General features: G+C 35.9%; 1 protein-coding gene across 5 annotated transcripts in view; it reads right to left on the bottom strand.

Annotated features, from left to right (window-relative positions):
* Positions 1–15829: 15829 nt before the first annotated feature.
* CACNA2D1 (calcium voltage-gated channel auxiliary subunit alpha2delta 1) overlaps positions 15830–26419 on the bottom strand; it is a gene marked incomplete at both ends in the record, with an annotated part of 496553 nt that continues 485963 nt past the window's right edge. For all 5 annotated transcript variants that reach the window (XM_079711931.1, XM_079711932.1, XM_079711933.1 and 2 more), the window contains one exon: positions 15830–15946. In XM_079711931.1, the coding sequence (XP_079568057.1) occupies positions 15830–15946 (117 nt within the window). The remainder of the gene's footprint in view (positions 15947–26419) is intronic.

Below are 26419 nucleotides of genomic sequence, written 5' to 3'. Positions count from 1 at the left end.
GGGTCTTGAGGTGTCTCAGAGCTAGTGATGGCCTGCTGATGGGTGGGCCCAGGGCCCAGGAGGTGCCCGGGCTGGTGCCAGCCTGCTAGTGGGTGGTCTCGGTTTTGCTATGGCAGGCTGTGAGGCTGCAGTGGTCCCGGGGCTTGTATCCTCACATTGTTCAGTGAGTCTCGGGCCCAGGTTGTCCTGGGGCTGATGCCTGCCCACTGGTGTGTGATGTTGGTTGTAGGGTTGGCAGTGGCACTCTCATGAGCAGAACCAGGTCCCAGGGTTTCTGGCTGCAGGACCCTGGTTGTCCTGGAGCTGGTGTTGACCTGCTGGTTGGTAGGGCTAGGGCCCCACAGGGTCCTGGGGCTGGTGCCTGCTTACTGGTGGGTGGACCCCTGGCCCAGGAACTCCTGAATCTGGTGCCTGCCCAATGGTAGGCAGAGCCAGGTCCTGGAGTCTCTGGCTGCAGGCCCTGGGGTTGATCCCTGAGCTAGTCCTGAAGCACTGGTATGGGACCATGGCCTGGGTCCTCTGATGGGCAAAACCATGTCCTGGGGCAGCTATGGGCTCAGGGGGTCTTAAGGAAAACTGCCTGCTGGTGGGTGAGGCTGTGTCCCCACACTTTTAAGCTAGAGGGAGGATTCCAAAATGGTACTTACTAGTACCAGTGCCCTCAAGGTAGAATAAGCTCCCAAATATGGCTGATGCCAGTGTCTGTGTCCCCAGAGTGAACTTCAGTTGCCTCCTGCCTCTAGTAGGCTCTGTAATATCAGCAGGTGTGTCTGACCCAGGCTAGGTAGCTTGACGTGGGTCTCAGAATTGTTACTCCTTGGGGAGACCTCTTTTAACTTTTTGTTATCCTCCTATTTGTGGGTCGCCCACCCTGAGTGTATGGGTCTTGACTATATTGGGTGTCTGTCATTTCTTATCAGCCTTGTTGTGGTTCCTTCTTTATATATTTAGTTGTAGATAATCTTTTCTATTAGGTTCCAGGGTTTCTCATCAACAGTTGCTCAACAAACAGTTGTAAGTTTGGTGAACAGGGGAGCTCAGGGTCCTCCTACTCTGTCATCATGGCCACCTCCCACCTAGTCTTTTCTTAAATACCCAAGAAGCACACTTTTTTTTTAGTACACCACATTTTCATAGATTCTAACAGAAATATGTTCCAAACATTATTGCAGTCTGTGGAAGGAGGTATAATCACACCAGAGAAGGTTCCAGAGAGATGGCAGCATTTGAATTGGGTTTTCAAGTGGAAGTGGAAGTTAATAGGGGAAGTTAGAAGTTGGGAGAATCGTGTGTGCAGGCACTGAAATGTGTTGTATTTGGATAACTGTAGGTAGTTTGGTAAGACCTGAGGTAGAAATTGCATTTTTGGGTGTTGGGATGGGAATGGGAGGGAATATTAAGTTACATTTAGGTAGAGGTCAACTCCTAATTGATGTCATATGTCTTCCAAAGGAATTTGTATTTTATTTAATAGGCAATGAGGAGTCATGGAATGTTTTTAAACCAGAAAATGATGTGGTTAAGGATAAATTTTAGAAAAATAAAATAGCATGCAGGATGGATTGAAGTGGAAGGAAACTCAAAGTAGGGAATCCAGTTGAGAACAATTTAAATAGTCTGGGGCAGTTGAAATTCTGAAGCAAGAAAGTAGCACTGGACATGAGAAGTGGAGAATTAAAAGATATTTAAGAGCTAAGTAGGCTTGTCAGAATTTGGTAACTTAATGGCACAAAAGACTCTAGTTTAGGTGGCTAGGCCTCTCTAACTAGGTCTTTTTCTTTTTTTCACACACACACACTGTATTTTATTTTCACAGGAGATAAATAGACTGACACCAAGAATTGTAAATGGATGACCACAACAAAAGCAAGAATGATTGCAATTACCAAACACGAAACACACTCATACTATGTCATAATAGTGACATTCAGTCCAGGAATCCTCCACTGGTTTAACAGCTGCTTTACTTTGCAGTGAAAATTGATTTGTATATTCTTTGCCTCTGAGTCCTTGTGGGATTTTTTTTTTAATTCAAACAGAAAGTCACAAAAATTATAATCATCCTCATCAGTTCACTCAGTCCCATGTAATTAATTTTTTTTTCATCTTGATCTTTTGTTAGCACTTTTATGAGTTCATCAGTTTTTCATTAGAGTTCTGAAAATGCTTATTCATTCAGTTCAGCAGTATAGTCAGTTACCAGAAAACTGTACTTGACATGCAGAATCAAAAAGGAGAAGAATATATTGAAATATAGATAATAATTATTTTCTTGACATGTGTTTAAGACATCTAGGAATGGGTATCAAATGGCACATGGAAATTTGGACCTCACAGAATATAAAAAGGCATGAATTTTTTTTTTTTTTACTCTTCTCACTAATTTTTTTTTTATTTTGGAAAATACAGTTATTTTTAATAAAACATATAATTATTTTTATTTTTTTGCTTTACCAGCTTTTTTTTTAACATCTTTATTGCTTTACTATGTTGTGTTAGTTTCTGCTGTATAACAAAGTGAATCAGCTATGTGTATACATATATACCCATATCTCCTCCCTCTTGCGTCTCCCTCGCAACCTCCCTATCCCACCCCTCTAGGTGGTCACAAAGCACCGAGCTGATGTCCCTGTGTTATGTGGCTGCTTCTCACTAGCTATCTATTTTACATTTGTTAGTGTATATATGTCCATGAAAAGGCGTGAATTTAAGAAAATCAGAGAAGTGAATAATTTAGAGTGAGATAAGTAAGGATGAAATTCTACAAACATATTTATGAGTCAGGTGAGTTGGAAAATCTTGAGAAGGAGTAGAAAGAGAGAAAGAGAGTGAGCAGGAAGTCAATGGAGCATTGAAACCCAGAGAAATCTTGAGTTTTAAGGAGACAAAATATGACAGGTAGAACACATTGAGATTGGAATGTCATCAAGAGCAGTTTTTGGAGAGAGGTGGAGATGAAATTTCAAGAGATTAGAAGTAATAGTAGGAAAGCACGTGGTAATTGAGCACAGAAAAATTTCAAGAAGGTTTGCAATAAAAGGAGCAGAGAAAATGGATAAGGGGCTATATTTTAGTTCAGGGAAATTTAAGTATAGTCCCGTCAGTGAGAATGAGTTCCTTCTTGCACAGCCGAAGCTGTTATCTGAAGTCAAAGGTTCTCCTCAGGGCTAACATCACCATCTGCTACACTGTTATGTCTATATTTACTGTGCTTCAGGTGTCTAATTTTTTTTTAATCGAAATGTATTTGACATATAATATTGTATAAATTTAAGGTGCAAGACATGTTAATTTGATATATTTTATATACTGCAATATGACTGCCATTGTAGTGATAATTATAATTTCTGTCCTGTTACATAATTATCCTTTCTTTTTAGTTGTTGGAATAATTCTAGTCTCTCAGCAAGTTTAATGGTAATAATACAATATTGTTGCCTGTAATCACTATTCTGTGCATTATATTGCTATGACTTATTTACCACTTGTTGCAAGTTTGTACCCTTAAATAATATCTGTTCTATCTCCCCACCCCCATCCCATGGTAACCATCATTTTACTTTTTAGGAGTTTGGCTTTTTAGATTCCACATGAAAGTGATATCATGGAGTACTTGTCTTCCTCTGCCTAACTTATCTCACTTAGTGTAATGTGTTCAGGGTTCATCCATGTTGTCAAAAATGGCAGGATGTCCTTCTTTCTCATGGCTGAATAATATTCTGTAATTATTAATAATAATAATTTATATATGTATGTGTGTACATTGTATTTTTTAAAGGTAACAAACTTATATACTGAGGTAGATACTTTTTTTTTTAATGTGACTCCATTTGGAAATAGGGTCTTTTAAAAAAATTTTTAATTTAATTATTTTGGGCTGCGTTGCGTCTTCGTTGCCGCACGCGGGCCCTCTCCAGTTGCCAGGAGTGGGGGCTACTCTTCGTTTCTGTGCATGGACCTCTCATTGTGGTGGCTTCTCCTCTTGCGGAGCACAGGCCCTAGGCTCGCGGGCTTCAGTAGTTGTGGCACACGGGCTCAGTAGTTGTGACTTGCGGGCTCTAGAGCACAGGTTCAGTAGTAGTGGTGCACGGGCTTAGTTGTTCCATGGCATGTGGGATACTCCCGGACCAGGGTTCGAACCTGTGTCCCCTGCATTGGCAGGCGGATTCTTAACCACTGTGCCACAAAGGAAGCATATGTGTGTATGTGTATATATAAATATACCCCACTTCTTGTTTATTCATTCACCCACTGGTGAGCACTTAGGTTGTTTCCATATCCTGGCTATTATGAATAATGCTACAATAAACATGAGAGTGCATATATCACTTCGATATCCTGTTTTCATATCCTTTGAGTATATATCTAGAAGTGGAATTGCTAGATCATATGGTAGATCTACTTTTAATATTTTGAGGAACCTCCATATTATTTCTATAGTGGTTGCACTGTTTACATTCCCACCAGTAGTGCAAAAGTGTTCCCTTTTCTCTACATCCTTGCCAACACTTGTTATTTCCTGCTTATAGCCATTCTATAGCCATTCTATCCGGTGTGAGGTGATATCTAATTGTGATTTTGATGTGCATTTTCATGATAATTTGTAATGTTGAGCATCTTTTCATGTACCTGTTGGCCATTTGGATATCTTTGGGAAAATGTCTTAGCTCCTCTGCCCAGTTTAAAATCAGATTGTTTGGAGGTTTTTTGTTTCTGTTTGTTTGTTGTCTTTTTTTTTTTTTTCTGTTCTGTTGTATGAGTTCTTTATATATTTTGCATATTAACCTCTTATATACGATTTGCAAAATGTTTCTCCCATTCAGTAGGCTGTCGTTTCATTTTGTTGTTTCTTTTGCTGTGCAGAAGCATTATAGTTTTTCTTGTTTGTTTTTTGTTTTTGTTTTTTTTTTTTTGTGTGGTATGAGGGCCTCTCACTGTTGTGGCCTATCCCATTGCAGAGCACAGGCTCCAGGCGCGCAGGCTCAGTGGCCATGGCTCATGGGCCTAGCCGCTCTGTGACATGTGGGATCTTCTCGGATCAGGGCATGAACCCGTGTCCCCTGCATCGGCAGGCTGACTCTCAACCACTGCACCACCAGGAAGCATTATAGTTTTATGTGGTCCCATTTGTTGAGTTTTGCTTTGGTTGTCTGTGCTTTTGGTATCATATCCAAAAATTCTTTGCCAAGACCAATGTAGAGGAGCTTCCTCCATACATTTTCTTCAAGGATATTTATGGCATCAGGTCATATGTTTAAGTATTTGATCCACTTCAAATTTTTTGTGAGTAGTGAAAGATAAGGGTCCAATTTCATTGTTCTGCATCTGTTTATGCAGTTTGCCCAACATCATTTGTGAAGAGAATTTTCTTTACCCATTGGGGGTTCTTGGCTCCTTTGTTGAATATTTAGTTGACCATATATGTAGGGTTTTTAATTCTGGACTTTGTATTCTGTTCTGTTGGTTGTGTCTATTTTTAATGCCAGTACCATACTGTTTTTATTACTGTAGCTTTGTAGTATAGTCTGAAACCAGGAAGTGTGACACTTCTGGCTTTGGTCTTTTTCCCCACAGTTGTACTGGATATTCAGAGTCTTTTGTAATTCCATACAAATTTTAGGATTGGTTTTTCTATTTCTGTGAAGAATGCTATTGGTATTTTGATGGGGATTGCATTGAATCTATAGAAGACTTTGGGTAGTATAGATATTTTAATGTATTAATTCTTCCTATCCATGAAGAAGGGGTGTCATTCCATTTGTTTGTGTCTTTTTTGATTTATTTCAGTAAAGTCTCATCATTTTGATTGTTCCTATCTTTCACTTCCTTGATTAATAGATGCTATGTCATTGTTTTTTTGATGCTGTTGGGAATAGGCTAGTTAGTCTTTATTTCTTTTTCTTATGTTTCATCTTTAATGGATAGAAATGCAACTGATTTTTGTATGTTGATTTTATATCCTGCAAGTTTACTGGAATCATTGATTAGTTCCAACAGTTTTTTGGAGTCTTTGATGGAGTCTTTTTATTTATTTTTTATTGGAGTATAGTTGCTTTACAATGTTGTGTTAGCTTCTGCTGTACAGCAAAGTGAATCAGCCACATGTATACATAGATCCACCCTTCCTTGGATTTCCTTCCCATTTAGGTCAGCACAGAGTATTGAGTAGAGTTCCCTGTGCTATACAGCCTGTTCTCATTAGTTATCACTCTTTTTTTTTTTCTTTTGAAGTATGCAGGCCTCTCACTGTTGTGGCCCTCCCGTTGCAGAGCACAGGCTCTGGATGCACAGGCTCAGAGGCCATAGTTCACAGGCCTAGCCGCTCCGCGGCATGTGGGATCTTCCCGGACCGGGGCACGAACCTGTGTCCCCTGCATCGGCAGGCGGACTCCCAACCACTGTGCCACCAGGGAAGTCCAGTTATCTCTTTTATACATAGTAGTGTATATATGTCAGTCCCAATCTCCCAATCCATCCCACTCGTCCTCCGCCCGTGGTAGCCATATGTTTGTTCTCTACATCTGTGTCTCTATTTCTGTTTTGCAAATAAGTTCATCTATACAATTTTTGTGATTTTCTGTGTACTAAATCATATCATCTGAAAATAGTAATAGTTTTGCTTCTTCCTTTTCAATTTAGATCCCTTTTATTTCTTTGTCTAGCCTAATTGCTCTAGCTAGGACTTTCAGCACTATGTTGAATAGGAGTGTGAGAGTGGGCATCCTTGTCTTGTTCCTGACCTTAGAGAAAAGTCTTTCAAATTTTGTCCCTTAACTATAATGTTAGCTGTGGGTTTGTCACATATGACCTTTAGTATGTTGAGGTATGTGTTCCTTCTACAACCAATATGTCAAGTGTTTGTAGCATTAAAGGGTGTTGTATTTCTGTCAAACGACTTTTTTCTACATCTATTGGGATGATAATGCGAGTTTTAAATTTCATTCTATTAATGTGATGTATTACATTAATTGATTAACGTATGTTGAAGTATCCTTATACACCAGAGAACATCCCTCTTGGTCATGGCGTATAATCTTTTAATGTGTTCTCAAATTTGGTTTGCTAATATTTTGTTGGAATTTTTGCATGTATAGTCATCTGGGATATTGGTCTAGTTGTTTTTGATATTTGGATGAAGACACCCAGGACAGTTTGGCTCTCCCACCTCCCTTCTTCCCAGCCCTGTTGCTAAACCCAGTTCAGTTTCCACCTGGCCCTGTTCTCCAGCTTACCATCAGTTTCTTATCACCAAGATCTTTTATTACAATGTGACTTTTTACAGTTAGTAATAATTTTTATTTACGTGAATTTTTGGATGCATTTTCTCCCATGTTCTTCTACAGTTTTGCTGCTTGTATTTCTCATCATTGTTTCCATAGTGTCCCACAGTGTAAAAACTTTGAAGTTCTGGCAGTATTCCTCACACATTAGAAAGCCTCTTGATGCCAGGTTTCTCTAGGCACTCTTGAAATCATCAGCATCAGAATGATTGAACTTCTGAGATAAGAAGCAGAGGCTGAACAACTCTTAGATTGTGACTATTATCATTTTTATATGCAAATATTTGTGGAGTCGATAGTATAAATAAGACTGACAAGGAACAGAAAGTTAGAGATGTTACATAACGTGCCCAAGTTGGTGAGCTGTGATGTACACCCAGGTGGTCTGACCGCAGAGCCTGGCATCTCTATTATGTACTCAATTGTCTTACCTCAGTCAGATATTTGAGGTTCTATGGATTAGATGGACAGGGAAGTCTGAAATCAATCTGAACACTAATCTTCTTAGTGGGTTTTAAAAAGTTTTGGTTAGCCTTTTATTTTATTAAGGAAAACATTACTTAATTAAATACAATATCTATAGAAACCAGATTGTCAAGTAATATTATTTCCTAATGTTATTCTGACTTGCCATATCATTTGCCATAAGAATGAACCTATTGACAAAGTTCTCTGATAGTATTTATAGAAATCTGTGGTTCAACCTTATAAGACATTTGATATCATCAATATGACTAATAGGAATAGAATTTCCTGTAGTAGAAATTGTCCTAATAGTGGTTGTGATTATCAACCACAATCAATGAAAACTTCATCAGTTATCAGCTGTGTACAGCTATAGAATCTGGATTTGAAGAGAAAATAAAACATAAAAAAGTATAGCCTTCAGAAAAATTGCAGTTGAGTTGGAATCATAGTGTATGTTACAATAAAACATGTTCAAAAAAGGGGTTAATTAAAAAAAATTGAACCAGTAACATGCATCTAAATTGGGTTTTAAGAAGTCTAATTCAGAAATAACCTATACCAGAACTGTCACACCTGTCATCTAAGATGCCCCCAGGTAGTGTCATGCTTGCTGTATGCTAGAAACAGGTGAGATTCTGAATTACAGTGGGCCCTGAGTGTCAGTATTTTTAACAAAACAAAACTAATGAAACCTCCAATAAGGGTTTCTAAATGAGTCAGTGTTGAGAATCATTATTCTGGAGTATATATTCCAGAGCATGAGAGATCATATTATCTTTGTATCCTCAGCACCTTACAAAAATCTCATTCACAATATTTCTGAAGAGTAAGCCCTCATGTTCTCCTCCAGACTTGTCCTGCCAATCCCTGCTTCTAGTACCCTCCATTGTTGCCTAACTTGGGGGATTGCATCCCTCTGCACGACATTAAACTTCAAAAACCTGGGAGTAATTGTAAATTTTGGCCTTTCTTTTTTAGTACACAAGTAAATCATGATGTTCTTTCCTTTTTCCCTTCTAAATATTTCTAAAATCAGTCCACTCTTCTTTATCTAGCTTCCTATGCCAGTCAACAAAAAGTTCTCACCTTGACAATAGCCTCTTAATTGGTCTTCTTCCCTGTAGGTGTTCTACCAATAACCCACATTTCATCCAGAGTATTTTTCCTGAAATACGAATCTGATCAAACTGTTCTCTGCTTAAAAATCTTCAGCAGCTTCCAGTTGCCTAAACACCCTATGTCATCCAGAGTGGACTCCAGGCTCTGGAGCTCTTTCTCTTCAGCCTCATCTTCCACTTCATCTCTACCTACTTATCACCCACCCCTCAAGCCATACTGAACTCATATTCAGCTCCCTCGTTTCTTGCATGCACCTCTCAGCTTTCACACATTCTCCTCTATTTGAAACAGTACTGCTACCCCTTTCCCTCAGCTCAAAATCACGGCAGCCTTCTCTGGCCACTCAGTCTAAGTTATTCCTAGCCAGTAGTTCCATCAAGGAAGGAATTGCTTTTTATCTTGTATAAGGCTCTACTTCTAACACTTTACTTGAATAAAGAATTAGTAAAAAAAAAAAAAAAAAGAAAAAAGAAAAAAAGTAAAAGTAAAAAAAAAGAATTAGTAAATGTCTTGAATGACAAATGATGCAGATAATTAGGATCTTAAAAGCTCTAGGCCAAAATAAGGATTATGATGATTGGGAAGATGATTGTGATAGTAATTCATAATACTAATGGAAAGCATTGTTGAGAACTTACACAGTACTGGGCCCTATACATTAATTATATCACTGAGTCATCATTACAACCCTACTGTGCAGTGACTATTACTCTTTTATGGATGAGGAAACTGAAGCTTGGAAACATTATGTAATTTGCACAGGGTTACAAAGCTAGTAAGTGGTAAAGTCAGAATCCAAATCGAAACAGCAGATTGCAGTTACTACTTGGCTACACTGCCTTCATGATAAGGACTAAGTCAGTAGTTATCAGATGTAGGAATTTTACAGCTTAGTATAATTTTGAAATTAAAAAAGGAGGGATTAGAATGCATATATGACATGTAACCTAAGTTTATTAACAATTTCACTATTTATAATAGTTATCATCAACTATCCCATAATTCCACAAAAGATAGATCATTGTTTCTTAAACAATTCTAAACAAGAAAAGAAACTATCTGGAAAAGAGCAGTCCTTCTCAATATAGGAAATTGCCAATGTTACTCCAATCTTGGTACGTTATGCACTGTCCTTATATCAATGAAAATGTTACAAGTAACCTTTAAAGACATGTTAGGGTCCTGAGCTACTCAAGAACTATTATTATTATTATGATAAAGCATTTTGAAAAAACAAATCCATGCACCTAAGAAACTCAAAATTTGAAAAAAAGTTTATGAGTATGCATTTTGGTAAATGTATTTTAATGTACTAATAATTACACTGTATAGTCAGATGGCTGAGTCCAGATTTAAACTTCAAGACATTTGTGGCAGAAATAGAAAAACTGCCTAATTTATCATTACAATCAATGTGTTGAAGAAATGTTAGGTTAAATCTAGCACAATTGACCCTAGTATATGCTGATTTTTTAAAATTTCATTATAATAGATATGAACCTGTGACATGATTACTAATTATGGCAAATTATATTGGCTTTCCAATTATGCAGTACTGTTAAATTTCTTTCTTAAATACATTTATTTAAAAAAATAGTCCATTTAAATAAAAATTCTATTAAACAGCATTGTCGATTATAAACCAATTTATAGAAAATTGTGTTGGTGCTCTGTGAATAATAAACCCACTTAAAGATATAATGAATTTGAGAATCAAGAAGTGTCCAAGACCTTAAACTTATTAGAACTTCATACCAGTAACTAAAAATTTTCAGTGGTCACCAAAACTAAAGGCCAGAGATAATATGCCTTTCAGATCTAACATTCTAAGGCCTAGTTGAGTATACTGCAAAGAGAAGAGACTGTCAATATGCGTCTGTGAATGTTCAAAAATTTTTTTTAATTCTATGTTTATTACTCTAGGAAGTAATGGGGCGAATGTGCAGCCCTGGATGTTGGATTTTCCTGTCTGTTTTAAGTAGAGGTGTTCTGAATGTGTTTGCAGGCAGAGGGAAGAAAGCCTGTACAAAGGGGAGGCTGAAAATGCTTGAGAAAGGAGAATTGATGAGGCAAGGTCCCAAGGGAAGAGGTGGGGATGGGAATCAAGATGATTGATAGAGGAAATGAGGGTAGCTGGGGAGTAAGAGGATTGATTGAGGAGATAAATTGGTACAGAATGAAGCCAGATGTTCAAAAAGCAAATGTTATCCACCTCACCCTTTTAAGTAGGGTTTTCCTGTTAAAATGCCTTGATCAGAGACTAAGGGTCAGATTTTCCAGTAATCACCATCATTGGTACCCACATACTACATTCTTCCCCTGTGTAGGTATTTTCGCTGTGTCTTATAGGAGTCCCCAGAATGAGAAGTAGGCTTACATTATATTAGATTCCACATAACATCAGGCTCATTACTTATTAGGTGAACATAGGGAGGTAGGTGGTAAGCTGGTCTAAAGGTAAAAGGCATATAGCAGTTTAAAAAAACAAAAACATACAAAACTCTTTATACTGTACTTCACTGCCCTAGCTTCTGTTTGCTATAAACTAGCTAGGGGAGATATTGAACTGTTAGTCAGATGTATAGAAGATATGCACGTTTCAGACATTCTAACTTGTTTCTTTCAAACTATTTTCCCAAGGTCTTTAAAGAAACATGGAAACTTGCCTAGAAAAAAGTTTTTTCTTACATAAGTCAAAAGTCTGTTTTAATAAATTTCTAAACGCCTTGATGGCAGAAGCACATGTGAGAAGTGTCAGAGTCTCAAGGAGTTGCAATTTCATTTGTGAGTTGAGGTTTGTAATTGTAAAGGCAACTTTCATAATCCTAAATTTTACTTCCACCATCTAGAATTCTCTGCACTGGAAAGCCTGCTTTCTTAAACTGTATGTATGACAGAGACCTCTGCTTCTTTCAATTGGATTTTAAATAATTAAATAATCAAAACCGGTGACTTTAAATGATAAACTTTTATTCTGAATATACTGTTTTTGCACAGGATTTAACACAACATTTTCTGGGATTATAAATATTTTTATAACAGTAATATACAAATTTTTACAAAATGTTTTTATCGGGCTAATTTCCACAAAAGTGTCAAGAGAACATAATAAAAGGGAGAAAAGATCTTTTGTTCACAAAGCCACTTGGCCTTTTGCATGGATGCACACTGAGCACTTCAATAAAAGTATCTCTAATAGGATCCAACAACATACAGCACAACAAAAAAGACAGTTTTGTCAGGTCACACTGTAAACTCAATTGGCATCTATTCAAGACAGTATCCCATTAATCTCAGTGGAATTTCTTTGAGTTAACCTTGTGAACTAGAAATAAATTAGATGAAACTTGGTAAGGGTTGCCTAAGACTTTGAAATTCTGGAATTTTTTCAAGAAATCAAGAAACTTCACACTTTTGCTTTACTGATTTGCTCTTTACAGAAATGTACATGGAATAATAGCAATGTTAACATTCTGCTATGGGAAAGCGACACACATTCCAGATAATTGTAAAATATTTGAAACTGTGGGCAAGTGAAACCATCATTCCATAAGCATACTTAAAGAAAAAGTCACAACATCCATTTTGTTACACTAGGTCAGACTCTATACCTCTAGACACTTTAATGTCAACTAACATGATTAATGGAATAGTTCAGAGTTTTCAATTAAGACATAGAATTTAAACTTTGGTGGAGAGAAAGATTTAAATGAGATGTAAAATACAAGAGAGCATCAAATAAGCAAGTAACACTTGGGTTGCAAGGGTCACTTAAAAGGGATACTGCCTATTTGAACCCTGTAAGGCCAGTTTTAAAGTTAATAAAAGGAATATTATAGGAAAACTTACAAATGGCGGCAACACTGTCTTGTTTTTTCCAAGTTAAGCAATGACGCCTCAAGCATTAGAAACATGAAAAAAGATCATACTAAAATCTTATAGGCCCAGTACCTAAAAGTCTCTTCAATCAAACTTGCTAACTATGTCATGTTAAAAACCTGTTACAAATATGGACCACGATTGGTGTTTGGCAGTAATGCTGGTTGTTCAAATGAAGAAATATAAACAAACCTTTAACGCAAAGTTCATTCCTGTTATTCAACAGCAATGCAAGACTTTGGATTCTGTTAGTGACAAACTACATTAAGCTGCATGAGCATAGCAAAAATTAAGTAAGCAAAAGGGGTTTAAAAGCTTTTTTCTTGATCTCTTGTACTGTTTAGTCTTTGAATATCAGTATTTATAACAGGCTGAAATTTAAGTTCTTGTCAACAATAGAACTCACAGAAAAATCCTAAATTAAAGATAACAATTGGATGGGACGAGTGTTACTGTCTTTCAAAAAATTACGCCAAATGCATGAAGAATAGTATTAGGCACAAGAACAACGTTCTAACCCAATTTATTAACGTATGTGAGAGCATGTTCTTACCCAATCTATTAACGTATGTGTGGTTGTTATAATATATGTTTATTTTATAATAGAAAACAAAGGATCACGGCAAGACTTGTGCATGTGAATATATTTTGATGGCAAGTGAAATCAAATAGGACCCTGCCAAGAGATGCCAAGTTTAACTGTGATTAACACAACAACAATGTAGTTGATGAAAACATCATTTCAGTGACATTAGCCATGAAAATATATTTAATAGATTTTAAAGATAATTTTAAGGTAGTTTGTTGTATGCTGGAAGCAATTCAGTTGTTTAAATATGCATCGTTTATATACACAAACTAACATAACTGTATATTTTGATATCCCCTTCCCAACACACTCATGATTTAAAATTGTCTAGCAAAAGTTAACAATAAGTTTTAAATATTTAATTAACAAACAACATGATTTAAACATATTGTTATTAGAGTGAGAAATTCCATATTTTTTTAAATCACTTTGGTGTTTTCTAGAATGTCAATATCAGTTACAAATGAGACTACAAAATCACAGCAGTGCATTAGAAATGGTAACTGATGTCAACTCTTAGAACAATAGTTGGCAAAGTGATTCCATTTTCCCCTCCCCCCATTTTTAAATAAAAAAAATATTTTAAATAAGGAAATGTACACAAATGGTACCTAGGGTATATTGGTGGTGGAGGAAATTACAAATGTATGCAAAGCTAAAAACAAAACAAATAGACCTTTTAAACTATGCTAAAGAATTGGTTATATCTTTGATATATGAAGCATATTAAAGCATGCCGGATAATGTTAATAAGATTTTTACTTAAAAATGGTATATAAGAAAATTTCCAGCATAGACACACACCAATATTTGGCATGTTTGAAAAAAGAACAAATGCATTTTACCATTAAAAATATCTGCATACTTCCAGCCTTCAGCAGAATTATTCCCTATAATTAGAGTTACACATTCATTGTTTTTACCCTTTCTTCAAATACTGTTTACCCCTGAAAATAATCTTTAAAAGCATATATAAATTCTGCTACCATATTACTCTATAATGAAATATCTGCTTTACTACACTAACCATTTTCACTAATGAGGCTGTATAAAAACAATTTTGATTATTCACAATCAAGTATTCGTGTGCATACATATAGATTCAAGGTTTCCTATTTGTTCAGATTATTGTAAAACCCTCATCAAACTGCATGGAAATTTTGGTCAAGTGATCATACCATTTAAAACAGAGGGAACAAAAGCAGCAGCAGCAGCAAGTTTGGGATTGTACGTGCTGCTATTCCAGCGAATAAAGAGGAAACCTAGGATGAATCTTCATTGAGAACATATATGTACTCTTCAAAAAATAAATGTGTCAAATCTGATTTATGTACTTAAAATATCTGTACATAGGTTTTCAGGCAAAAGCACGAATCTGTATAAAATCCATTAATTCCCATTTCGCCATTTACCTAATCCAATCATTCAGCATTTACACTGCACAGTATATTCAGAGTAGTTTAACGACATTTTAAAAGATGACTTAAGTGCATTACATTGCAAGGTTCAGATTCTTACATAACAATAATGTCACTCAGTTAACTCTTCAATGGACTATACTCTACAGTAAGAGAAAAACAAACCGAAAGTTAAAATAGCAGCAGCATCATGCAAAATACCCTTGGTAACCAAAGTTCATTTATCACAAGAAAAAACATTTCCCCTCCCCCCAACAAGCTTTCCTTAGAGCATTTTGAAATATCTGGCTAGCACTACAGAACTTCACTGTGAACAAAAAGAACATTACATCAAAGCGTTTATTAAGGGCTCACATTTATGAGGAAATATGTCGCATATTAATTCTACCCTCAAGCACCTTTAATTTCTTAGTTATTATTTTCAGACAACCAATTCATTACCCCACCAAAACTTGGTCATCATTTGTGTTATATTTCTGGCAGAGAAGCCATTCTTCATAAAGCATTTTATTCATGGCAATTTTTTTCGTAGAAAATAAGCCATAATTTCTGTTTTGACAGATTACACCAATGTTAATTATCTCTCTCCCTCTCTCTGTGTATATGTTCAATAATAATTACTCAACGCAGGAAATAATTTTGAACAGAAGAATAAGGAAAAAATAACTCTTTCTTTTCCCCTAGAGATTTTCTTGGTAAAAGAACAAGGATTGCAGCAAGTCAGAATTCCAGGTCAAAATCAAGATAATTTGTATGATTCATAAACAACTGTGTGGGGAGCCCTTTTACATGTAATCACCAACAATGCAACAACAAATTCTCAAATTTTCCAATAGAGAGCATGTATAGTATTTTGCTTTGATGTTATATATAGATGATGCAGGGTTCACACTTGAGGATCTTACACCCTGACATGCAGCCAGCGGGTGCCTTAAGAGTCTGTGTCTTAGAGTGATGCCGTGGGATGGGCTGAGCTAGTGGTCTGCTGATTCCACAGTTGACCCTCTTTTAATGCAATGGAGGGCTCATGTTTTGGCAGGGTCTGGAGTTTAATATGCAGATTTGATTTTAGAAGGTCATAACTGGTAGTGTCTGCTGCCAGATAAAAGCCAAAGTAGTACACATTGGATTCCGATGATGGACCATAGGGAGGGACTTAACCCAGAAACACCCCCGCAGTCGGTATAATCCTCCTGTTGGAAAGAAAAGGAAAACAGAAAACTCCTGAAAAATATTTAGTAAGACATCTCCCAGAGCACGCCATGTTTAGTCCACTTCTGAACTCACCTTATAAAGCTGCTTTAATTTTAATCCAGATAAATTACACTGTCCTAGATTTTACTGTTCAACAATTTTAGATAAAGCCATTTTCCTAGTACCGTTTGAAGAATGCTTTACATTTTTAGTTGTAGATTCTGATGATTATGAAAGGAAATACTTTAATAATAAATGCTGTTTTGAGTGATATTCCAATTTCTAAATTGAAAAACCTTACTTTCACAGTATTAAATATCCTTCTATATTTATAAGATATAAAAATAAAATTTCATAGTCTATTATAATTCCCAAGAATTATGATATTAGCAATTATGCTCAATAAGGCAAAGTTTGAGATTGGTAAAATAAATAAATTTGAGAAATGAACTTCTATTTTTCCTATCCCTTATATCCAATTTCAAACGTGAACATATCATGCTGCACATGTAGCATCTGGACCTTCATCAAGAATTAAAATGAAGAATAATGTAGTTGAACCCTAAATGAAAGGACACTCTGAAAACTTATATCCAAAATAAAGAGCTAAGCTAGCAGGAGAGGTTTATCCTGTTTAGAGAACCATGAAATAGAAGCTACATATTTGCTCATTTGGATCCCCCCCGTCTAGTGGCAGATCATTAGATTCCTTGCTAACACAAGATTATTCTTTACCTTTTATTCCTAGGTTCTGTATTCTGTAACATTTTCTGCATCCTTTGATTCCTTTAAATATACTGAAGTTCATTAAAAAAAACTTCCTATCTTAAGAGGTACAAACTATTAGGTTAAAATAAGCTAAAAGGATATATTATACAACACGGTATATAGCAATATTTTATAACTATAAATGGAATAAAACCTTAAAAATTGTGAATCACTGTATTTTACACCTGTAACTTAAATAATATTATAGGTCAACTATACTTCAATTAAAAAACAAGAAAACCCCCCTTCTAATTATTTTCCTAAACATCTTTCAAGAATTCACTAATCCAAGGTTCATCTTCCAATAATCAAAATAGGTTATATAAGAAAATAAATTTTCTAGTCTGAATAATTTTACAAAGACTCTGAGCTCCCAGAGACTAAAACATTGGCTCTTTTTGCTCATTAGGGTTTAATACAGTGCATGCCACCAAGTAAATAACATTTCCTTCTTGAATTGTATTCTAAGGCAGCAGAAATCTGTTAAAGAGAATTCTGAGGAAAAAAATCTATTAAGGAATTTTTATTTTTCAAATCCCAGAAGTGGGATTGCTGGATTATATAGTAATTCTATTTTTAGTTTTTTGAGGAACCTCAGTATTGTTTTCCACAGTGGCTGCACCAATTTACACTCCCACCAACTAAGTGTAAGGATTCCCTTTTATCCACATCCTTGCCAGCATTTGTTATTTCTTCTCTTTGAGATAATAGTCATTCTAACAGGTGTGAGGTGATAAGTCATTGTGGTTTTGACTTATATTTCTCTGATGTGTACTGATGTTGAGTATTTTTTCACGTACCTGTTGGCCATCTGTATATCTTCTTTGTAAAAATGCCTACTGAGATCCTTTGCTTATTTTAAAATCAGATTGTTTATTTTTTTGATCTCGAGTTATATGAGTTCTTCATATATTTTGGATACTGGCCCCTTATCACATACATGATTTGTAAACATTCCCTCCCATTCTATGGGCTGTCTTTTAATTCTGTTGGTTTCCTTTGCTGTTCAGAAGCTTTTAAGTTTGATGTAGTCACACTTTTTCATTCTTGTTTTTGTTGCCTTTGCTTTCTTATGGTGACAAGTCCAAAAAGTCATTACCAACACCAATGCCAAGGAGCTTACTCCCTATGTTTTTTTCTAGGAGTTTTATGGTTTCAGGTCTTCAAGTCATTAATCCATTTTGAGTTGATTTTTGTGTACAGTGTAAGATAGTGGTCCAGTTTCATTCTTCTGCATATGGCTATTCAGTTTTTCTAGCACTCTTTATTGAAGAGACTATCTTTTCCCCAATGTATATTCTTGGCTCCTTTGTCATAAATTAATTGACCATATATGCATGGGTTATTTCTGGGTTCTCTATTCTGTTCCATTGGTCTGTCTTTTTTTATGCCAGTGCCATACTCTTTTGATTACTGTAGTTGTTTAATCTAGTTTCAAATCAGGATGTGTCATGCATCCAATTTTGTTTTTCCTTCTCAAGAGTGCATTGGATATTTGGGTCTTTTGTGGTTTCATATATGTATTTTAGGATTGTTCTAATTCTGTGAAAAATGCCATTGAAATTTTGATGGGGATTGCATGCAATCTGTAGATTATTTTGGGTGGTATGGACATATTAACAATTCTTCTAGTCTATGAGACCTGAATATTCTTCCATTTATTTGTGTTGTCTTCAGTTTCTTTCATTAATGTCTTATTGTTTTCAGTGTATAGGTCCTTCACCTTCTTGGTTACCTTTATTCTTAGGTATTTTATTCATTTTGATGCAAATACAAGTGGAATTATTTACTTTCTTAATTTCTCTTTCCGATAGTTCATTATTATGGTATAGAAATGCAAATGATCTTTGTATATTAGTTTTGTATCTTGTAATTTCACTGAATTTGTTTATTAACTCTGTTAATAAAATGTTAGTTTCTTGATGGAGTCTTTAGGACTTTCTATATATAATATCATGTAATCTGCAAATAAAGACAGTTTTAATTCTTACTTTTCAACATGGATGGCTTTTATTTCTTTTTCTTGCCTATTTGCTCTGCCTAGGACTTTGAGCACTATGTTGAATAAAAGTGGTGGGAGTAGGCATCCATATCTTGTTCCTGATCTTAGAAGAAAAAGCTTTCGGCTTTCACCACTGAGTATGTTAGGTGTGGTCTTGTCATATACAGCCTTTATTATGTTGATGTACATTCCCTTTATATCCACTTTGTTGAGAGTTTTTATCATAAATAGATGTTGAATTTTGTTAAATGCTTTTCCTGCATCTATTAAGATGATCATATGATTTTTAGCCTTCATTTTGTTAATGTATGTATCATATCAATTGATTTGTGGATTTTGAACAATCCTTGCATTCCTGGAATAAATCTCACTTGATCATGGTGTATGACCCTTTTAATGTGTTGTTGAATTAACCCTGATAATATATTGTTGAGGAATTTTTCATCTATTTTCATCAAGGATATTGGCCTAAAATTTTCTTGTAGTGTCCTTGTCTGGTTTTGGTATCATGGTAATAAGGCTGGCATTGTAAAAGTGGATCAGGAAGTGTTCATTCCTCTTTAATTTTTTGGAAGAGTTTGGAAGGACAGGTATTAATTGTTCTTTGAATGTTCAGTAGAATTCACCAGTGAGGCCATCTGGTCGTGAACTTTGTTTCTTGGGAGGTTTTTGATAACTGATGCAATCTTCTTACTACTAATTGGTCTGTTCAGATTTTCTATTTCTATTTTTTCATGATTCAGTCGTGATAGGTTGTATGTTTCTAGGAATTTACCCATTTCTAGGTTGTCGAATTTTTTGGCATTTTACATTGTCTTGCTATTTCTCCCTTTAAGTCTGTTAATTTTTACTTTATATATTTAGTTGCTCCTATGTTGGGTGCATATTTACAAATGTTTATATCCTCTTGTTGGATTGACCACTTTATCATTATGTAATGACCTTGATTGTCTCATTACAGTTTTTAAGTCTGTTTTGTCTATGTATACCCACCCCAGCTTTCTTTTGGTTTCCATTTGCATGGAAAATCTTTTTCCATTTCAGTCTGTGTATGTCCTTAAAGTTGAAATGCGACTCTAATACACAGCATAAAATCATCTCCTGTTTTTTTAATAGATTCTGCTACTCTATGTCATTTGATTGGAGAATTTAGTCCATTTAACATTTAAAGTAATTGTTGATAGATGGTAATTATTATTATTACTACAATTTTGTTATATTGTTTTTGAGCTATTTTGAAATTCCTTTGTTCTTTTTCTCTTATTGCTCTCTTCATTTGTGGGTCGATCATTTTCTATAGTGGCATGCTTAGATTCCATTCTCTTTATCTTTTGTGTATCTACCATAGGTTTTTGCTTTGTGGTTATTATAACAACTGTTATAACATATTTTATGTAAGCCTCATAATATTTAGTGTTATAAATAAGTTGATAAGCCTCATAATAATTTGATAACAGCTTAAGTTCAAGTGCATTCTAAAACTCTACATTTTACTTCCTCCTCCACATTTTGTTTTTGATTTCACAATTTACATATTCTTAGTCTGTGTATCCATTACTTATTGTATGACAGTTATTTTTACTATATTTGTCTTTTAACATTCATCCTAGATATATAAGTGATTAACCCACTATCATTACAATATTAGATTATTCTGAATTTAACTATATATTGGTCTTTACCAGTGAGATTTATACTTTCATATGTTTTCCTGTTACTAATTAGTGCTGTTTTGTTTCAGCTTAAAGGAACACCTTTAACATTTCTTGTAAGGCCAGTCTAGTGGTGATGAACTCCTTTAGCTTTTGCTTGTCTACAACTCTTCATTTTGCCTTCAAAGTGGAAGGACAGTTTTGCTAGGTAGGGTATTTTTGGTTGGCAGGTTTTTTTCTTTCAGTACTTTGAATATACCATGCCACTCCCTGCAGGGCTGCATATTCTGGTGGAAAGATCCTGGTAGCCTTAGAGGTTTCCTTGTATGTAAAAAGTTGTTTTCCTTGCTGCTTTTAAGATTCTCTCCTTGTCATTTACTTTAAAAAAATTTTAATATTTTATATTAGAATATAGTTGATATACAAAGTTGTGTTAATTTCAGGTGTACAGCAATTTGATTGTTTCACATAGACATATATCTACTCTTTTTTCAGATTCTTTTCTTACATAGGTTATTATGGAGTGTTGAGTGGAGTTCCCTGTGCTTTACAGTAGGTCCTTTTTGATTATCTATTTTACATATAGATCAGTGTGTATGTGTTGGCCCCAACCTCCTAATTTATACCTCCCCCAATGTTTCCCCTTTGGTAACCATAAGTTTGTTTTTGAAGTCTGTGAGTCTGTTTCTGTTTTGTAAATAAGTTCATTTGTACCATTTTTTTTATTCCACATATAAGGGATATTGTATGATATTTGTCATTGTCTGACTTCATTTAGTATGATAATCTCTAGGTCCATCCATGATGCTGCACATGGCATTATTTTGTTTTTTATGGCCGAGTAATATTCCATTACATATATGTGCCACATCTTCTGTACCCATTCCTCTGTTGATGGACATTTAGGTTGCTTCCATATCCTGGTTATTGTAAATAATGCTGCTATGAGCATTGGGGTTCATGTATATTTTCAAAGTGTGGTTTTCTCCAGGTTTATGCCCAGGTGTGGGATTGCTGGATCATATGGTAGCTCTATTTTTAGTTTTTTAAGGAACATCCAGACTGTTCTCCATAAAGGTTGTACCAATTTACATTCCCACTAACAGTGTAGGAGGGGTCCCTTTTCTATGCACCCTCTCCAGCATTTATTGTTTGTAGACTTTTTGATGATAGCTGTCTGACTGGTGTGAGGTGATACGTCATTGTAGTTTTGATTTGCATTTCTCTAATAATCAGTGATGTTAAGCATCTTTTCATGTGCTTTTTGGCCATTTGTATGTCTTAGCTATTTATTTTTAATTAATTTTTACTGGAGTATAATTGATTTACAATGTTGTGTTAGTTTCCGCTGTACAGCACAGTGAATCAGTTATACATACACACACACACACACACACACACATATATATATATATATATGATAACATATACAGTTATCCACTCTTTTGTAGATTCTATTCCCATATAAGTTCTTAGAGTATTGAGTAGAGTTACCTGTGCTATACAGTAGGTTCTTGTTAGTAATCTCCAAATTTATCCCTCCTGCCCCCCCCCATACCCCATAGTAACCTTACATTTGTTTTCTACATCTGTGACTCTACTTCTGTTTTGTAAACAGGTTCATTTGTACTAGTTTTTTAGATTCCACATATCATCTGTATGTCTTCTTTGGAGAAATGTCTATTTAGATGTTCTGCCCATTTTTTGATTGGGCTGTTTGTTTTTTTGATATCGAGCTGCATGATGTCTCTTTTGGAGATTAATCCCTTGTCTGTCACTTTGTTTGCAAGTATGTTCTCCCATTGTGTGGGTTGTCTTCGTTTTGTTTATGGTTTATTTTGCTGTGCAAAAGCTTTGGAGTTTAATTAGGTCCCATTTGTTTGTTTTAATTTTCATTACTCTAGGAGGTGGATCCAAAATATCTTGCTGCGATTTATGTCAGAGTGTCCTGCCTCTGCTTCCTCTAAGAGGTTTATAGTATACAGCCTTACATTTAGGTCTTTAATCCATTTTGAGTTTATTTTTGTGTATGGTGTTAGAGAATGTTTTAGTTTCATTCTTTTACATGTAACTGTCCAGTGTTCCCAGCACCACTTATTCAAGCGACTGTCTTTTCTCCACTGTATATTTTTGCCTCCTTTGTCATAGATTTACTTTTGATAATTTAATTAAAATGTGTCTTTGTATGGGTCTCTTTTACTTTGATTGAAAAATATTTGAAATATAACATTGTGTAAATTTAAGGTGTACACATTAATTTGATAATTTATGTATTGTAATACGATTGCCATTAAAGTGATAATTAACACCTCTATCACATTACATAGTTGTCCTCTTTTTAGTAGTTGGAATAATTCATTTTTAGTCTCAGCATATTTGATGAATATAATAGTTTTCTGTATTCACTGTACTGTGCACTAGCTCTCTAGGGCTTACTTACTGCTTGTTGTAAGACTGTACCCTTGAACAACATCTGTCTTATCCTCTAACCCCCATTCCATGGTAACCACCATTTATTTCTGTTTTTATGAGTTTGGCTTTTTAGATTCCACACACAGTACTTGTCTTTCTCACTTAGTATAATGTGCCCAAGGTCCATCCATGTTGTTGCAAATGGCAGGCTGTCTTCCTTTCTCATGGCTGAAAAATATTACATTGTGTGTGTAAGTATAAATCCCACTCCTTATTTTATTCATTGGTTGATGGCCATCTAGGTTGTCTCCATATCTTGGCTACTATGAATAACGCTGCAGTGAATGTGGGAGTACAGATATCTCTTCAAAATCCTGTTTTCATTTCCTTTGCACATATACCCAGAAGTAGAATTGATGGATCATGTGGTAGATTAATTTTTAATTATTTGAGAAACCTCCATATTGGTTGCAGTAATTTACATTCCCACCAACAGTGTATAAAGGTTCCCTTTTATTCACATCTCCCCAGCACCTGTTGTCTCTTGTCTTCTTGATGACATCCATTCTAACAGGTGTGAGGTGATAGCTCACTGTAGTTTTGATTTGTGTTTCCCTGATGATTAGTGATATTGAGAATCTTTTCATGTGCCTCTTGGCCATTTGGGTGTCTTCTTTGGGAAAATGTCTAGTTTTTCTGCCTTTTTAGTTGGATTATTTGTGGGTTTTTTTCCTTTTGTCTTTGAGTTTTATGAGTTTTTAAATATATTTTGGATATTAACCCCTTATCTGATACATGGTTTGCAAAATTTTTCTTGCATTCTGTAGGATGCATTTTCATTTGGTTAATCATTTCTTTTGCTGTGCACAAGTGTTCAAGTTTGATGTAGCCCCATTTGCTGATTTTTGCTTTTATTGTTTGTGCTTTTGGTGTTATATCCAAAAATCACTCTCAATTCCACTGTTGAGGAGCTTCCTCTCTCTGTTTCTACTAAGTTTTAGTTATTAGGTCTTGTGTTAAATCTGTGATCCATTTTGACTTAATTTTCTGTGAGCAGTAAGTTAGGGGTCTAATTTCATTGTTCTGCATGTGTTTATCCGATTTCCCCATTACCATTTGTTGAAGAGACTATCATTTCCCCATTGGGTATTCTTGGCTCCACTATCAAATATTAGTTGACTGTGTATGCAGGGGTTTAATTCTGGGCTCTCTTCTGTTCTGTTAGTCTGTGTCTATTATGCCAGTATCCTACCCTTTTTTAAAAATTACTGTAGCTTTGTAGTACAGTCTGAAAACAGGGCATACAATACCTCTGGCTTTGTTCTTTTTCCTGAGAAATGCTTTGACTATTTTGCAGACTTTGTCACTTCATATAAATTTTAGGATTTTTTTTCTATCTCTGTGAAGAATGGCATTGGTTTTTTGATGGGGATTGTGTTGAATCTAAGGTGACTTTTAGTACAGACATTTTAACAGTCAGTTCTTATGATCCATCAGCATGGATGTCTTTGTATTTGTTTGTGTCAACTTCGATTTCTTTTAGGAAAGTCACGTAGTTTTGATTGTACAGAACTTTCACTTCCTTGGTTAAAGTAATTTCTGGGTATTTCATTGTTTTTGATGTTATTGTGAGTGTGATAGTTTTATTTTTGAGACATTTCATCCTAGTGTATAGAAATGCAACCGATTTTTTATGTTGATTTTATATCCTGAAATTTAGTCAAAGTGTTGATTAGTGCCAACAGTTTTTTACTGGAGTTTTTATATACAGAATCATATCATGTGTAAATAATGACAGTTTTACTTCTTCCCTCACTATGAGTTTGGAGGTATTGCCTCTTCCTCACTTGGTTTGGATGTATTTGGATAACTCTTATTTGTAACTCTCTGGGCTTCCTGGATTTGGGCATCTGTTTCTTTTCCCAGGTTAGGAAAGTTTTCACTCATTATTTCTTCAAAAAGTTTTCTGCCCTTGTCTGCTTTTCTTCTTCTGGAACACTATAATGTGAATTTCGGTCTGCTTGATGTTGTCTCATAAGTCCCTTTAGCTATCTTCACTCTTTTTTTTTATTCTTTTTTCTTTTTGCTCCTTGATGGGATGAATCACTGGCCTGTTTGTGAGTTTACTGAGACTTTCTTCCGCTTCATCCGGTCTGCTACTGGAACTCCTCACTATTGAGGTTTTCAATATAGTTGTTGTATTGTATTCTTTGGCTCTGTGTCTTCTGTTTGGTACTTTCTTGTGTTTTCTTTGTTGAAATTCTCAGTTCACGCATTCTTGTCCTGACATGGTGACCATCTTTATGACCAAATTTTGAACTCTTTCTCATGTCAGTCACTCTTCTCTGTTTTATTAAGGCCTGTTTATGGAGTTCTATCTTTTTCTTTTAAAACATATTTTTCTGTGTCTTCATTTTCCTTGACTCTCTGTGTTGGGTTTTGTGCATTAGATAAAAGAACCACCTCTTCCCATCTTGAATTGGCTTTTTCTTCTTGGCTCCCCGTAGTTGAGGACGTGCTAACATCTGTCAGTGTCCCAGTGGGGAAGACTTCAGTCAGCATCAGGTAAAGGCTGATTGGAGGCTGGATTCTCAGGCAGCAGCTTTCAAAGCATGCAAAAAGACCTCTTTCAGGGAAAGACTGAGAGACGGGCATTTCTCTCCACTCCCTCTGTCCTGAATTGAGGGAATAGCCAGTTGAGAACTATTTGTTTGCTATGGTCCAGGATCCTTTGGTGCTTGTGAATGCCAGCCCTGCTGGTTACCAGAGCCAAGTGATAAAGGGGTGTGTCCTTTGGGCAGCCACCTCAAAGGCCAGGATGCCAGGTGGGTTCACAAGCCTGTTTTAGGAAGGCATCACTGAACTGGAGTGGGACAGAGGGTCAGTAGACATAGCCTACCCCTTCCTGTCTCCAGGGAGTCTTGCAGTAAGCCCCCAAAGCTGGGCTAAGTTAGAAACCTTACTTACAGGCAATAACTTTTAAAGTATGCAAATAACCTCTGTCAGGAAATGAGTGGGAGAAGTGCATTTCTCTCGGCTCCTGTTTCTCTGAGCTTTGGAAGGATAGCCATGGTGAGTCCTTGTGAATCTGTTAAGAATTGTTTCTTTGTTGGCTATAGTCCTGTGGGTCTCATGGACACAAGCGCCATTAGGCGTTCAGAGCTAGGAGTTTTGGGGGCCCATCCCTCCATGAGAGTCTTGGGGTGACAGATGTTCAATCTAAACCCTTCACTGCTCAGGGAGAAGCTGGGTGTTGTGAGTTCCCTTCTAATTTTATGTTGCTGTGCTGAGTGTGGGGTTTATGGCGATAAAGTTCCTCAGCCTTTCCTACCCATTTGGAGGCATATTACATTTGCCCAGTGCGTAGGGGGTGCTCATCTACTTTCTAGATTTATCTACTTTGTAGATGCCTTTCAGAGGGAATTGCTGTTTCTAGGTGTAGATTTGGTAGGTCTGTGGGTTCAGGTGAGCTTTAGGTGTCCTATGTTGCCATCTTGGACCAGAACCTCAATAACTCACACTTTTATATCTTCAGCTGACCTCCACATTCATTGATCACTATCACCTCTCCTTCTGATCCTCAGAAAGATCTCAAACTTGTCCCCAAATATTATTTTTCTGAATGACACTTCTAGGAG

The sequence above is a fragment of the Hyperoodon ampullatus genome, assembly GCF_949752795.1.
Source record: "Hyperoodon ampullatus genome assembly, chromosome: 9".
Classification (NCBI taxonomy): domain Eukaryota; kingdom Metazoa; phylum Chordata; class Mammalia; order Artiodactyla; family Ziphiidae; genus Hyperoodon; species Hyperoodon ampullatus.
This window is presented reverse-complemented; position numbering and strand designations above follow the sequence as displayed.